Here is a 15267-nt window from a genome sequence, read left to right as displayed (position 1 = left end):
ATATATATATATATATATATATATATGTATCCACACATTTTGCTGTAGAGAGTGAGGGGTTAAATTATCACAATTGTGTCTCTCTTATCCCAATATTCTATTTTTTTTTTCCTTTCTGTAAATAATACAAGTAGACTCTCGGATTAATAAATTTTAATTCACAAGTAAAATTCTATTTTTTAAAATCATTCATGTTATCTTAACAAATTTTGTTAAAATTTAATAAAACAACTTATTAACTTTTTAATTTTACTCTTTATATGATCAATTTTTTTTAAAATGTAGTAATAAATTACTTAGAATAATAGTTCATTATAAAAATAATTATTAAAATTACACAATTTTTTTTCTAATAAAGGTTTAATACTTTTATTTCATATATAAAAAAATTAACCAAATATAAATCAAATTTAAATAATACACTCATATTAATTTGTGACTCAAATAGTTAACTTAAGTTAAATATGAATTTAATATATTTGAATTGATATTGAATTAGGTCTCTTAAATTGGGTTGGAATTAAGTTTAACTTGACCATATGCAAGAAGCAAACTAACTAATTTAACATTGCTCATTATTTAACTATAATTAACTTCGTGTTAAGTTAGACTTTTTCTTGCTCAGTCAAACCACAAACTAAAGAGCAATATATCTTGCACATCATGTTTCGTATGGCGACAACAAATCCTAGCCTAGGTAGTGAGATTTGCAGGTAGAGATCATAAGAACATTGCTTACGGACTTCACCCAATAAATCTAAGTTTTGTCTCAACTTGTAGAATACTCTCCTTTTAGCTTGAAGTCTCATATAAGAGCATAAAAGACATGGCCAGTAAAGGAACCAAGTGCAGAGAAGAGAAGGTTGGAACATACATCCACCGGAGACATTAGGGATGTCAAAAAAATTTATACCTGCGGATAGCTGCAGATAAAATTCGTAATGAGTAAGAAATGAATATTGTAAATGGATACTCGTGGGTAACGTGTACGGGGATTTTTTATACCCGTATGTTAATGGGACGGATACGGGTATCATAATATCCGTACTTGTGGATACACGTACTGCTATACTATAATTTAAATTAAAAAGATTATTAAAATATTAACATATTGATTATAAATGAGTTCTTTTTTTTTATCAATTAGTTTTAAAAAAAATTATTTTTTTATAAACTGTCATTCAACACTATTTAAATGAGTTATTTAGGCTTTGTTTGAAATTTATGAATATTATGTATTGTATTTTATTTGAATTTACCATTAAAATATGTTGTTAAATATTCATTTATTTTTTTGTAATATCCATGGGTACCCGTGAATATCCGTGGATATTAAAAAATTAAGCAGGTATCCATATAACGGATACTCGACGGACATAGATAAGAGAGTACGAGGTGAATATTTATCCAACGAATAGGATATGGGGAACTACTATGCATACCCTGCCGTCTCGTTGACATTCCTAAGAAACACCTTCATTTCTTTTTAATCTTTTTGTTTAGATTGCTATTCAACTTTATGATTATATTTATGAGTAAATTTATGATTATATTTATATACAATGTTATATTATTTTTCACCATTGATGTTTAATCTTTATGTGTATTGTTTATTGTGGCTTGATCAACCATATTAGTTGAAGTTGTAAAACTTATTAATCATCTTTAAATCCTTCAACTTAATTCGGCTTTATTTAATTGAGTTAAAAAAATATGGTAATTCAATAGGTTATACAATTGGAATATATTTTTTCACGATAAGGATCGATGGAAATGAAAAAGACAAAAATCTTTACTTTATAAATTAAGAAAACAAGGTAGTGAGATAATAAAATCTAATTCCAACTATGTCAGTATCATAAATTTATATTCAACTAGTAAAGTAAAAGTATACAAATGAATATTGTTGGATCTAGACTTTAGTGATCCATTCTCTTGTTCTTATAAGCTCACAAATTAGAATTTTCTTCCTTTTCATTGTCACCTATCCTTATTATAAAAAATATGTATGCTTTAATCTCTCAAAGCAAAACCTAAGTATACTCTATTGAATCGCAATCCTTTGTCAATTCAAAATATATAACTATATATAAATATAAAAAAAAGAAAAGACAATTTGATCATTACATCTAATCCAGTAAACAAGGATTTAGTTAATCATGGTGTTGGATAATATGATATAAGAAAAAGACGAGGAAGGACTGAAAGGAAAAGTCATGGCAATAGTCTTCAATGTACGGATGTCCCAACCCTCTTTTCTTTGTGCTTTGTTTCATTTTTGTTCTCACCTTCCTCTCTTTATATTAAGATTTTGAACCATTGGGAGAGCACTTTACTGATATTAAAACGTTAAGTTGAATAATTAGTTTAGGATTTTCATTTTTACTAGAAATTTGAATGTTCCCTTGAGATTTGGTAAAACTTTTCTCGACATCCCTTTTTTTACAAGTACTACATATTATAATATCAAATGCTGACAAAACTATTTATTTTATTTTCAATTCTTCTTTATTAGCTAATAATAGATATATTCATATCTTATTTTTAATTAAAAGTTGTTGTCATAATTGTCTTGTTAAACTGTTACTCTTTTGAAAAACAATGTTCATATTTTAAGTCGTGAAGAGTGTTTCTAACTAGTTAATGTTTAGTGTTTTTAACAATATTAATGATTAGATAACGGTTTTTTTGGACAGGTTTAGTATTGTCAAAGAAAAAAATATATAATAAATTGACTTATATTAAAATATCATCACTCAAAACCATATTCCCAATGAGCAATCCTCTTATTGTAACAAAACATAGCACATGTGACTCAATTGAGACTATTATGCTAAAACTTAAGAGCATATGTGACTCAATTATTAAGAGTTTCGATCACTCACCTTTTACATCCACTATAACATTAGCATAAGCATGCCCTGTTGCTTTGAGTATGTCTTCAATTCACCTTGTGATCCATGCACAATATATAATAAATTTTCCAGCAAGTGTTCATCATTTTGTGGAAAATTCACATTCGAAGTATATTAGTAGTAACAACTCACCTCAATGCTATCATGACATGATAACTCTACCCAACTCAGATTACGATCAACACAACACATGTGTCGTTTCCCAAGTCTCAACATCTCGATATATATATGGATCTTCTTACATTGGATTTTCATTTGGATCCTCTTCAATCTAAAATCTCCACCATCAGTGCTCCATGTCATTTTTATTATTATTGAAATTGCCTTTATCGTTTTTGTTCGTTTAAATCGGAAGATTCAGGTTTCGACCGACTGTTAAATCCATTCTTATTAAAGTGATAGCGGATGATCACAATGGCAAGTTTAAATTTCTCACCGAAGTCACCAAACAATTCAGGTTCATACCTTGAAATTATCTAAACAGTGAAACTTTCTGTATACCAGGCTTGCCTTGCTCTTGGAATTTCCAGGGGATCTTTCGCACCTATAGTTCCCAAAATCCAAGCAAATGATCAATTCCATATGTTAGCATTAAAAATTCATAAAACCTAAAACGAATAACTAAGTTGACAAATGTGGATGGATCAGAGATCTATATTGTTATTGTTAAGGTATAGAGCCAGATTGGATTTGAAAATGTTCAATGTACAGCACATACAATAGGGTCTTACCGATAAGAATAAGACAGGGCACGAAGGTTGGAATTGAATAAGGTGAATCAAATTGTGAAGGTAAACCTGGAGCAATTCTGTCCCGAACCTAATAGAAAATATAAAATTTTGAGATTAATATGTAGTATTAACTGCAAACGCACTATCATAACAAGAACAAAGTTACAGATAGAAATTGTATACACGTGATCATTCTCAATGATGTTAAAAACAATAAATTAAAGCATATATACAGTTCAGGCGAAATAATTGAATTCATAAATACTAGGCTGACCTTCAGTTATAGACTTCAGTTATAGACTGTTGGCATGCTTGAATGAATAGTACCCCTATTGAGTACATTAATTATGTACATTCCCTTCTAGGTCTTACTCAAACAGTTTGAACAGTGAAATTATTCTTTGAAATATAAAATTATATACTAGATTATACTAACATTAATTTCTCCTCCTATATGTTTCTATTTATTATTATTATTATTATTATTATTATATTATTATTATTATTATTATTATTAAAGAAATAATTGAACTATATATACAATGACAAACTCACCAAGTATAATAAAGGCCATGTTTACATTTAGTTTACACTTTTTTAAAACTTATTTACCTTTTTTTTTATGAAAATTGCTTACCATTTAATTATACCAGACATCATCCCCTTAGGACAATTATAGATTAGAGAAGTAATCCTAATATTAAATAGTTTAGTAATTATTTTTTAGAGATTTAAAGAAATCATAAGTTACTACGTATGATTTAAAAGGCATTATAAAACAGTTGATTATATTAAAAACCGTTGTAAACAGTGATTCATGTTTATTCTGAAAAACTGGAGCAAGTGATTACTTCTTCTCTTTTTTAAAGAAGTTGCGCGCATAATAAAAGGAACTTCAATCATAACAATAATGTTTATGACTGAAAAATGTTGAAAAATCAGGCACAACAAGTTGTCTCTCTTGTAATAATAAGTTCCAGAAAATCTTCGTTTACAATTTTTTACTACTAAAATACACTTCAACTGTATATACTTTTTTATATCTCCATAAATTGTTCCTTGGTTTCCTCTCTCTTTCCTTCCTGTAACTTTTAATTCTGCACTTTCACTTTTTTTTTTTTTTTCTTAGCATTCTTTAGGTTTAAACCCATGTTCTTTATTCTCCTTATCCTTTCAATATATTTATAAAAAAAGAAAATACATTGATAAGCAGACACATACATATCTTTCAAGTAGTATAAGTTGAAGAGGATTAAAAAGTTCGGTGTAGGCATGACTCCTCAAAGTCGGCTCTTTCCCTGAAACTTACAATGTATGAAGTCTGAATACAGACAGAGACTCGGACACATAGGTAGGAAGATATGACTAAATTGAAAAAACACAGAACACGAGACCTAGCATATATATATATATTAGTTTCAAATTTTTAACTAATATATTGTCAACTAACACAAAAATAAATTTAACCTATCTATCTTATATCCAAAAAAGTAAAAAATAGTGATCATATAATTTTTTTTCTTTATTTTTATAATCATAATAGAAAATTATGTGATAAGTTTACAAGTTTATGGATTGTTTAAAATATCATTGAATTTGTGATTATTAATATTATGTTGGAGTCATGTCAAAATTATGTCAAAGACAAAAAATTATCTTTCAAATTAGACATTTTATTGACACATGTGTCCTAAAAGTATGTACATGTCGATGTCTGATACGTGTTGGACACGAAACGACGTGTCCGGGCTTTATAGACAATTCAATTAACTTCTTGTTACCGTCACTTTGAATGCGTAAATGAGTAAATTATTGGGGAGCAGTTAAAAAATTAAAACTGAACTGCAATCCCATCAAGTTTGAGTTACACATTACCGATAAATTAGATGAATAAAAGTAGAAAGTGGCTAATAGATACAAAAGAATAGGGTCCATATTTAAGAAAAAGAGAAAATGCTTCTAGGAGTTTCATCTAAAAGTAGGGAAAAAGAGAAATAGAATCTTACTATTTTATTTGTTACGAAAAGTATTGTTTAGAAATACGTAAAAGTATCGACTGTGAGAAAACTAAAAAGTGTAAGTCAATTTTTTTCTCTCGTTCCCAGTTTCTCCTCTCCTTCACTCCTTCCAGTAAATTACGGGATATGAAATAAATTAGATGTGGAATTGACATATAATTCAAATTTTTTATATTTTATTTATCTGACTTGGTTGATATTTTCTTTTGGGAAAATGAACTAAACATCATTAATGGAATTTTTTTTCTCTTATTTGAAATTTTTGTTTTCATAAATAACATTATGCGGTAAAAAAACTCAATAGTAAATAGCATAGCAATACTACATGGATGGAGATAGATGGTTGTGTTGGTTGCACGTTTTCCATAGTAACGACAATGAACCCGAATTGCTACCTAACATCGCCACGCATGCGCCTGAGAAAATCGGTTACTATAATCCAATCAAATCAAATTATCGCACACCAGAACAGTACAAATAAATGCAAGTAAAAAATAACCGATTGAGTGAAGCAGAGAAGACGTAGTAGTGGTACCATAGCAACCTCAAGCAATGGACGCACCGCTTCTTTGTCACTCTACGAACTGTGAAGAAAAACAACTGCAGGCCTTTTTCTCTGTATACCGCTTTCCTTCAACTTCAAAATCAACACCGGAAACCGTCCTTGTTCTCCTTTCCAGGATTCAAAATCAACAAATTAACGAATCAGATCGGAATAACAAAACTACCGATTCAAAAGTCACAAACTCTAGAAGAATCGAATTATGGAATCAGTTACCTAACTCCATATTCAAGAAGAAAATTATCTTCCTGTAGCAACTCTTCAAGGTTCTCTATATCTGCCTTTGGATTTGACGCCAATATCCTGATCTGTAATAAGGTTCATGCGATTGAACTGACAAATGAATCAGAATTTATAAAAAAAAAATGAAATGATGCTACGAATTTTGATAATACCTCTTCCTTCGTTGGAGGAGAGTTTGTTTACAGAGGATCCGTCACCGGATTCGCGAGTTCAACAGTTAGTGAAAATGAAACACTCATATATAAGCTAGTGAGTATGATGATTATTATTATTATATACCTTGCGCGTGTGGCCTACTAGGACTGGCCCTGGCCGGAACTGAGATAGGAGCTTACTCTGACTTTGACCTTCTTCAATGGCGTCTTTTCCCGCCAAGTTTGTTTGGATTTTGGGTGAGTAAGAACCAACCACCATAGCAAGAGGAGAGGAAGAGGTAAACTACGAAAATTGCAGTGTCGAATGCTATTAAGTTAGTTGTGGAGTAATTTCATTTTAACTATCATTCATAAACATGCTTCTGTGGTGGATGGCGATTTAAGTTCTGCATGGTGGACCAGTATCTTAATTATTAATACAGCTGATAAAAGGCCCTCAAATTTTATTTTTATTTTAACTTTTTAAGTTAAATTTAACTAAGGCAGGTACATTTTCATATTGTAAATTCCCTTTTCCAAACCTATGCAATAAGAAAATTACGAGGAGCAACACTAAGTATGGGAAAGTTTGCTTGGAATTCGTCTCTTCCAAATTTAGAGTTTGGTACTCAAACTTTATAAATAACTAAATATTGTTCTTTTCGGTTTCTTAATTTTTGTTCATATATATAGTTTTAAAATCAAAATTTAAAATATGAGATGAATTGTAAATTTACATCAAGTTTAAGAGCTAAACGCGTACTAACCCTTAAGAATAAATCAATTTTATTTTAATTTTAAAATTTATTAAGTGATTTAAGAATATTTTACAAATTTCATGAAAAAAATACTATATAATGCTTAGAATATTTTCATTGTTCACTTCAATGACTTTCTAATCACACATAAAAATATCAAGAAATTCCTTTCTAAGATCAACCTAAGGATAATCACAATTTGAAACTCCAACTACACTTAATACTAAGTATCTCAATTCTACTCTTTAGTCTAAATTCTTTCTTTTATTATCTTATTGTTACAGTTATAGAAAGAGTAATTCTTGTTTAGTTTTCAATGATAAAACCCATTGGTTACTTGAAGTCCAACGTATTTAAATTTCAAAAGTACATTCTCAAATTTGATTTAAACAAGAATATTAAATTTTGACTAAAATCATTAATAAAAAAAGCATTTAATGAAATTGGTTGACAAAAAGTATATTACGTCCAATTGTAGAAACCAAAACAGCTCAAATTTTCACACCATAATCACAGAAATCAATTAACCCAAATAAGTAATGATGTAATTTTCACTAACGATAAATGATTATCTATCCTGACAAAAAAATAACTCAATAAATAATGGATTATCTAGAAGATTATTAATTTTCTACAGCTTTCATCGACAGACTTATAACTAATTATCTAAAAACATCTACAATACTCTTTAATTCAACTTATTGAAACTGCATTTTCTATAAAAATATCTTTTTTTCAAAATGTATTTAAGGCTTTGATTTATAAAATAGTGATTAATAGGCTTTCCAATTTTAATCCTTATTTGCCAAATAAAAATAAATAAATAAATAACAAGTATTTTCACAGTTTCCTAAGTTTTTGGCTTTGAATATATCCCAAAATTAAGAAACTATGTTCATCGGAGTAAAATAAAACATCAGAAATGTGACTGGTATATTACTATAAAATGTCATATTCTAAGCAATTAAAAGAATTTTGATACTGTTATTATTATTTTTTTCAATAATTGAATAAGTTCCGATGTTTTAGAACGTCACTTTCTATTTTATTTTTAGCGGATATTGACTTTCACATACTCTATTTTAAATTTATCCAAGTTAAAATGGCCTACTTTATCTAAATCATTAAGGATGAGCGACTCAAATTTGGGAATGACTTGATAATAAGCTTCATAAAATAAACAAAAACAAATGTAAACAACAAACCATAAAATCATCTTTAAATTTAGATTTAAATTTAATTTTACCCTAAAATTGTACTTGTGGGATGAGAACTGGGTCTCACTTTATCATATTCTATAATTTGACCTTCTTACAAAATCCTCAACTATATATCCAAATATAAATAATATTCTATAACCCTTAAAACTAGGAACACACACAGTAGCTGTCTTAATCAAACGAAAACCAGAAATGGATTTCCCTTGTATAATTAAACCGTTTCATTCAACAGAATTTTGTGGCATTATGAACACAACAATGTTCCTGTTAATATCGAAAAGATCAAAATTGACCAATGTTTCAAGGCAATACTAAATGGTGTTGAGATGTCAGCGCAGCAAAGAAGTGTGGTTGCAGTTATCTTGTAATTCTACATAACCTTTAATTTACAGAAGGGAAATTAATGCACATCAGTGCCAGAAATTCCTGGCTGGTGCACGGACACTAGCAACATTTTTCACAACCAATCAGGTCAACGAAAAATCATTTATCAACATGTCCCTTAGTTATGGCATAAATGTTTGGGATATTTTAGTAACAGATGAGATGGGGTAATTTGCAATGCAACTGGTATTATTTCTCTTTTCACTACCAACGCCAGTTTCGGCCCCAATATTGCCATGGTCTGCAGGTTCTTTCTTGCTTTTCTCACCTTTCTTGGTCGATGAATAATAGCACGTTTCTACAACGTATAGATAAATAATATTAGTTAATTAGCTTTCATTAGAATTGCTACTTGCTTTACATAATAAGCTTAAGCATGGCAACAAGGGGGGTCTGCTATGGGTGGCTATGTCTTCTAATTTTTCTGCTCTAGCCTGACATTCTTAGTTTTATGATTATGATGATGCAAGTTGTTTACATACAAGTTAGCTGAGTGAGACTAGTAGGTATGGACATACTACATGGTCAGCTGAGTTAGTATTCCTGTCACAACACATAAGTAAAAAAATTGTTAGCTATGTCATTCAAACGGGACTTTCCCCAATGACTGTTTATAGAATATTACAGAAAATTTTTAACAGAAAAACACCCAGATCATTTCTGCCAAGCAAAATTGTAATAGTGAAGACTAGAACACCATGACACTAAAGCCTAACCTTTCATGCTACCAAGAGTAACGAGTTCGCGAAGAACATCCAAGAGTTTGGTCATTATAAGCCTTTCCTGCTCTCCGTAAGCATCCGAGCTTCCATCAGAATTTAATGACTTTTGAAAGTTTTGATATGAAGCTCCATCGGCAGAAGTATTTCCAAAAAACATATTGTCCTGTTCATCACACATCAATGCCAGTGTTTCTGGTGACAATGGCCTATTATAATTGGCAATATCAACTGCATCTGCCACAGCTTTATTCACGTGATCATCACAGACCGGTTGGCGAACATCCTTAGTTTTTTGTAGCGATTTAGCTGATGAAGCAACGGAAGCTTTAAAGTTCCCAGCTTTTGTTTGTCGATCTATTTTCCCTCTCGCTTCTGAAAAGTTGGGAAACATTTAAAATTCAAACTTGGTACAGATAAAACATGTCAGGAAAATATGGAAAGAGTGAAAGCTATAGAGCAGCACAGAAAGACAACTATTGTCAGAAATGTGAGCAGTACACCTGAATCTGAAACCTGTATTTCCAAAAGGTATGCAACTGCATGATGACAATTGTGGCCAAAGCACGTTTATGGCAAAAAATGAAAGACTTCAGGCACATTAGTGGTGTTCATGATCTGATCGCCTAACTAACCAATTCAAAGATGAAAATTTGCTGAAAGTATTCTGCGTATGAAAGGTCCTCTAAGGGTTTTTTTACCAGTTCCCCCTTCCTTAGTCATATTATTAGTGTGACACTAGTTTCATTGAAAAAAAAAAAAAAAAAAAAAACTCATTAACTTTATTAAACGACAATAGTTTCCCATCAGATATTGCAAATTCAAAGCTTTGAGCATCTAGCATTCGAACGTAATTCAATATCATTACTTTGAATATGAATCAGTTAACTATTGTTCTGGTACCCATAATACTTTCCCAATTGCTTACTATTTCCCTGTAACTCCCCAATAAAATATATCATGACATATAACAGCACTTCTCCCTAAGATATCCCTTAGATAACAAGTACATATTTAATTTTCGGAATATAAAATCATTCACCACCATTAGAAAAAAATAAAATTATTCTGAAAATGATAAATAGAGTATACATCCATGAGTTGCTCAAAACCTGCTTTAGTCTTTGCAGATACTCTTGAGAGAATAACAAAAAGTGAACAGAGATTCTTCACATTTTGTGGCTGGAGGACATCTGCCAATACCGACCTTCAGCATGAATAAATTGTTAGCTGTAATTCCTTGACACTTATACGTAAAGTATATAGAAATTCGTCAAATAATCATTAGAAAAGTCACGTACCGGTACATAGACCTTGAAGACCCTGAAATTCTTGTGTTGACTTGGTCAGAAACAAAGGAATATGACAGAGTTGAAAACGACGAAGCCATAAGATCAGTTTCCTGATTAAAATGCAAAATAATGTAAAAAAGCATTACATTATGTTTGGATTTCCAGGGATGGAGGAAATTGATCAGTAAACTAACAGGTAAACAATAAGGAAATCAAGGGTTCCAAGGGATACAACAAGGATTGAATTGTTGATTTGATGCTATAATTACAAGAAAAAGTTATTGCATTGTTGGATTCATATGATTTTCATTTTCCAATCCAATTACAATGAACCTGCTACATAAAGAATTAGTACATTATTATTTACATAGATCCGAGTAAATCCGGTCAAGACTCAAAAAGGCAAAGAATAAAGCACCTGTAGGTATTGGGCAGTCGTGTTAACAGTTTGATCCGCAGCTGACTTTCCGGAAAACATTTCCTGAATTTTTCTCCTCTTGGGTGTTATATGGTTTCTATAGCCAGATGATCCAACGACTTCGGTTACAGCAGCATTAGTTCCCTGATTGATGTGAACTACATTATACTCTCTATGAAAAATTGCTCTTCTTTCAGTACTTCCTTCAAAATTCTTGCAGTCCATGCATTTACAATTTTCAGAGCAGAGGATATTGGCTTGGAAGCACTCACAATACTTCTTGAGGCAACCAGATTTCTTGCAGTGACATCCTTTATTGTGCTTTCCTATAACTTGAGCTTCACTTTCCTGTGTTCATACAAGACATTAAAATGCACCACGTCAACTAAAATATCACCAAAACCTAGAGCATTAAGTACCATTAAAAAACCTTGGAATTGAATTTTGAGGGAGTTCGAGGAATTTTAAACCTTGGAATTTCGTTGTTCTTGCGGACTGCTAGCAATTTTTGGTCTGAAAGCATTTGGGTTCCGTTCCAATGTTATTCCAACTGCCTCCTGTCTGGCAGCCTCATTATCCACATTATTATGACAATTTACACAGTTGCAGCCATCACAATAGATCCCAGCTGCAAAGCACTCACAATACCTATCATTTCATTTGCCAAATTAGGTTTTTCATGTTAAAGAGAGAGAGCAGGAAAAAAACGTGCAAGATTGTGTGGCCATGAGATAAGTATTCTTGATATAAGTTTTTCATTCGGATAAACTAAAGGACTTACAATTTGAGGCATCTAGAATTTTTGCAGTTACATTGTTTCTGTTTCTTTGGTGTCGTGTCCTTTAATTCCACATTAAATCGAGGTTGTGATATAGGAGACTCTGACTTCCTGAAAGAATGCAAATAAGTTCACATTCAAATTAGTACAAAAGTTCTTACTGTGACGCAAAACTTAATAGTGAGTACAGAGATGAAACAGTATTTCTAACCCCTTATTATATGGACTAATAAAATATTTGGAGCTTTTTCCTTTACAACTAATTTAGCTCTATCGAGTAGCATTAAGTTTAGTAGCAAATTTAAGATACTTCTTTTCCCAAAATGCATACTACACTCTTTGCCTTTTTTACCACAATTCAGATTACTATAGCCAATCTCAAAATGATAACAATGAGCCCACATTGCATTCGGATGCAAATATTTATGATTATTGAAATGATTTATCAATTGCACGAAGGAATTCAAGGCTTCCAGTCCAAAAAATCGATCGCTACTTACATTTTCCACCAAAAACACTCTAGTCCAGTACTTATGTACCCATCTCACCTTTATAACTTTCCTGTTTAATTACAACTCTTCTATGTTTTGGTCTCTATACCTGGAAATAACTCATTTTAGTACTCGTTAGTTCCCAGGAAGCACACTTTTTTTTAACTCATTTTACTCCTTACTCATACATTTTCTAATCCATTTTAGTCAGAACAATTATACAACAGTCAAACGAAAATAGACTAAATGTATGTATTAGGGAACTAAAGAGAGTAGAGTTTCTTTGTACAGGGACTACAACATAAAGATTATTCGAAAACAGGGACCAAACTAATTATGAAACTCAAAATTCTCAAGAATCATTACTTTTTGGAGGCATCTAATCAAATCATGTCAGCCAAGAACAATCTTTATCGTACTAAATTTCAAAACATATATCCAATTCAACACTCTTAACGCATATCGGCACACTTTAGCACGATCCGGGCATTCATTATCATTGACACAGGGCTAATCAAATTCAAAACGCTACCGTTTTCTATTTCCTTTCTTTTGAGCCATAAGAATACTTACACCACTGGCAACACCTTAACCGGAAGTTTCTGCACCGGCTGCGGAAATCGACGAACCGGTGAAACTAGCTTCGGTCGCGGTGAGTGTAGCCAGGGCTGTTGCTCCTGCTGCTCCGAACATAACCACGGCCGTTGCCCCGGTGTCTGCAAATTTAACTGCAACTGCAACGGAGAATGCGATGAGAGCTCCAGAAGCGAATGCGGCGGTGGTGACGGAGGAGGCAGTTTCAGGTGCGGAGGATCTCCGTAAACGACGGTGAAATCCAATTGCCTGGCCAATTTCCGCGGAACTGAATCCGACGTCGTTTCGCTCGGTTCCATATTTTTCTGAACAGTGATCCGAAGCCGATCTCGCCAAACAGCGGTGCAGTTGGCAGTGGTGTTATTCTGAACGACTCGCCGTTTGGAGAAGCGTTCCCGAAACGTGCGGAAAAGGCTTGGCCGAGGTCAGTTGAAGCGAAAGGAAAAAGCGTGAGCGTCCATAAATTCTCGTGCGTTATGAATTGCAAGAAGCGCAAAAGGAATGAAACGGCATTTATTATGTAAGAGAAGGAGAGTTTCGGACTTCGGTGAAATGAAAACGGAATTTATTGTGGTGTCGCCGGAGAAAGGGTGTTCTGAGGAAGACTCTGGTAGTGACAGCTCTTTCTCCCTCTCGAGATTTTGAAAATTGAATTGAATAAGTTGGAAGGTTTGATGGACGATCGAGATTTTCTTTGGGAGCTTGAAGTGAATTGTGTCCGTTGGATTGTGAAAAGGTAACGGTACTTTCAGGTTAGTGCGGATATACATTTTGGCGCTAATTGAATCCAATGAGTGGGGGAGTAAATCTTGCAGACTTTATAAATTTGACGACGTCTTCAAATATATAAATACAAAATAAAATAATACATTTTAATTACTTCGATGATACCGACATATATTTAGATGCATTGGTATTCGATTTTAAAACTGTATTAATTATTAAAATATATTTGTAAGTGATTTTAAATATTAATATTTTTATTAACTTTAATAATTTCTATTTAAAAATAATTTAATTAAGACATTTTTCTAATTAAGATTCAAATTAACATCTTTTTAAAAACAACTACTAAACTAATACATTCAAATAAAATTAAACATCATCCGACCAATTAAACTAAATAATATGTTACAAATCTTTCACACATAACTACCTGATTCACCTTTCTCGACACAAAATAATATAAATTTTGCTTTAATTTAATAATTTGGTTTTAATAAATTATTAGGAATTATGATTATTGGTTATTCATTAATAATATTATAATCTAAATTTAAAATGGTTGTGAGCATACAAATTAAAACGACCATGATGTTAAATTTCTAGGAATTCTATTTCTAAGATTTTTATGTCCAGGATTAATTTTCTCATCTGTCAATGAAAATGATTATGATTGATTTTCTTATAAACATAATAGTTCGGTATTTAGTTATTGGAAAAAATGAAAATATATTCCATTAAAAAATAAACCAAAAGTAAGAGAAATATGTAATAGAATGAAATGAGAATAATATATACTGATTACGGAAAAGTGTTTTCATTCCCACTGACCTTTTAGAATAAAAATATAAATAATCTATATTTGTAGAGATTATTGTATTTTAGAAACTAAAACTTATAAAATGTCAACTAAAAAGTAATAAAATGTTGTAGTTTTTAAATTTGTTTTCCTATCAAAAAAATTCAAACTTATAGTAAAATAGCGCTTTACATTAAATATAAATATTTTCGTATAATAAATGTGAAATTTCTTTGCAAAATAGTGTTTTATAAACTTTTATTAATATTCATGTTTTTCAACATACTTAATCCTTGGCGATCTTGAAAATAATTTTCCATACATTAAACATATTAATTTAGATGGTTAAACTTCGTTTATCCTACAAAAAGATTTTGATGATTTTGGCATGAGAAGTGCTGTTTATTATGTCGTTCTTTTCCTCACTCATTATTTGTGATAAGTATAAACAAAAAGTATTAACAGTTTCTCATTGTATAGTATTGACG

General features: G+C 31.1%; 2 protein-coding genes across 9 annotated transcripts; both read right to left on the bottom strand.

Annotated features, from left to right (window-relative positions):
- Positions 1 to 2736: 2736 nt before the first annotated feature.
- LOC114164725 (uncharacterized) lies at positions 2737 to 7002 on the bottom strand. 7 transcript variants are annotated; one of them, XR_003599591.2, is made up of 5 exons: positions 6749 to 7002; positions 6443 to 6534; positions 6200 to 6336; positions 3647 to 3734; positions 2737 to 3459 (listed from the first exon to the last, which is right to left on the bottom strand). XR_003599591.2 is itself a non-coding variant. In XM_085667135.1 (4 exons), the coding sequence occupies exons 1-3, from the start codon at positions 6881 to 6883 to the stop codon at positions 6237 to 6239; spliced, it is 327 nt and encodes a 108-aa protein (XP_085523261.1). In that variant the 5' UTR covers positions 6884 to 7002; the 3' UTR covers positions 5323 to 6096; positions 6200 to 6236. The 7 variants fall into 7 exon arrangements, 4 of the variants coding, with proteins under 4 accessions (XP_085523261.1, XP_085523262.1, XP_027905277.1 ...); XM_085667135.1 differs by lacking the exons at positions 2737 to 3459; positions 3647 to 3734 and adding an exon at positions 5323 to 6096; XM_085667136.1 differs by lacking the exons at positions 2737 to 3459; positions 3647 to 3734 and adding an exon at positions 5324 to 6080 and having other exon boundaries at positions 6209 to 6336.
- Positions 7003 to 8824: 1822 nt separating this feature from the next.
- LOC114163011 (protein tesmin/TSO1-like CXC 5) lies at positions 8825 to 14005 on the bottom strand. 2 transcript variants are annotated; one of them, XM_028047055.2, is made up of 8 exons: positions 13237 to 14005; positions 12176 to 12283; positions 11865 to 12042; positions 11395 to 11742; positions 10986 to 11086; positions 10797 to 10891; positions 9682 to 10059; positions 8825 to 9263 (listed from the first exon to the last, which is right to left on the bottom strand). In XM_028047055.2, exons 1-8 carry the CDS (start codon positions 13554 to 13556, stop codon positions 9088 to 9090), a joined length of 1704 nt encoding a protein of 567 aa, XP_027902856.1. In that variant the 5' UTR covers positions 13557 to 14005; the 3' UTR covers positions 8825 to 9087. The 2 variants fall into 2 exon arrangements, with proteins under 2 accessions (XP_027902856.1, XP_085522539.1); XM_085666413.1 differs by lacking the exon at positions 8825 to 9263 and having other exon boundaries at positions 9300 to 10059; positions 13237 to 13997.
- Positions 14006 to 15267: the final 1262 nt, after the last annotated feature.

The sequence above is a fragment of the Vigna unguiculata genome, chromosome 9 (assembly GCF_037176805.1).
Source record: "Vigna unguiculata cultivar grain cowpea cultivar isolate G323 ecotype 2 chromosome 9, ASM3717680v1, whole genome shotgun sequence".
NCBI lineage: Eukaryota > Viridiplantae > Streptophyta > Magnoliopsida > Fabales > Fabaceae > Vigna > Vigna unguiculata.
The sequence above is the reverse complement of the archived record's forward strand: the minus strand, read 5'-3'. Positions and strand labels throughout refer to the sequence as shown.

Excerpts from the sequence above, each read along its gene's own strand:
- LOC114163011 (XM_028047055.2), bottom strand. The coding sequence starts at position 13,556 with ATGGAACCGAGCGAAACGACGTCGGATTCAGTTCCGCGGAAATTGGCC. Across the intron at positions 12,043-12,175 it reads AATTCTAGATGCCTCAAATT|GTATTGTGAGTGCTTTGCAG; the intron begins GTAAGTCCTTTA and ends ATGAAATGATAG. Across the intron at positions 11,087-11,394 it reads CGACTGCCCAATACCTACAG|GAAACTGATCTTATGGCTTC; the intron begins GTGCTTTATTCT and ends CATTTTAATCAG.
- LOC114164725 (XM_085667135.1), bottom strand. The coding sequence starts at position 6,883 with ATGGTGGTTGGTTCTTACTCACCCAAAATCCAAACAAACTTGGCGGGA. Across the intron at positions 6,535-6,748 it reads TAGTAGGCCACACGCGCAAG|ATCAGGATATTGGCGTCAAA; the intron begins GTATATAATAAT and ends ACCTTATTACAG. Across the intron at positions 6,337-6,442 it reads CTTCTTGAATATGGAGTTAG|GAGAACAAGGACGGTTTCCG; the intron begins GTAACTGATTCC and ends AATCCTGGAAAG.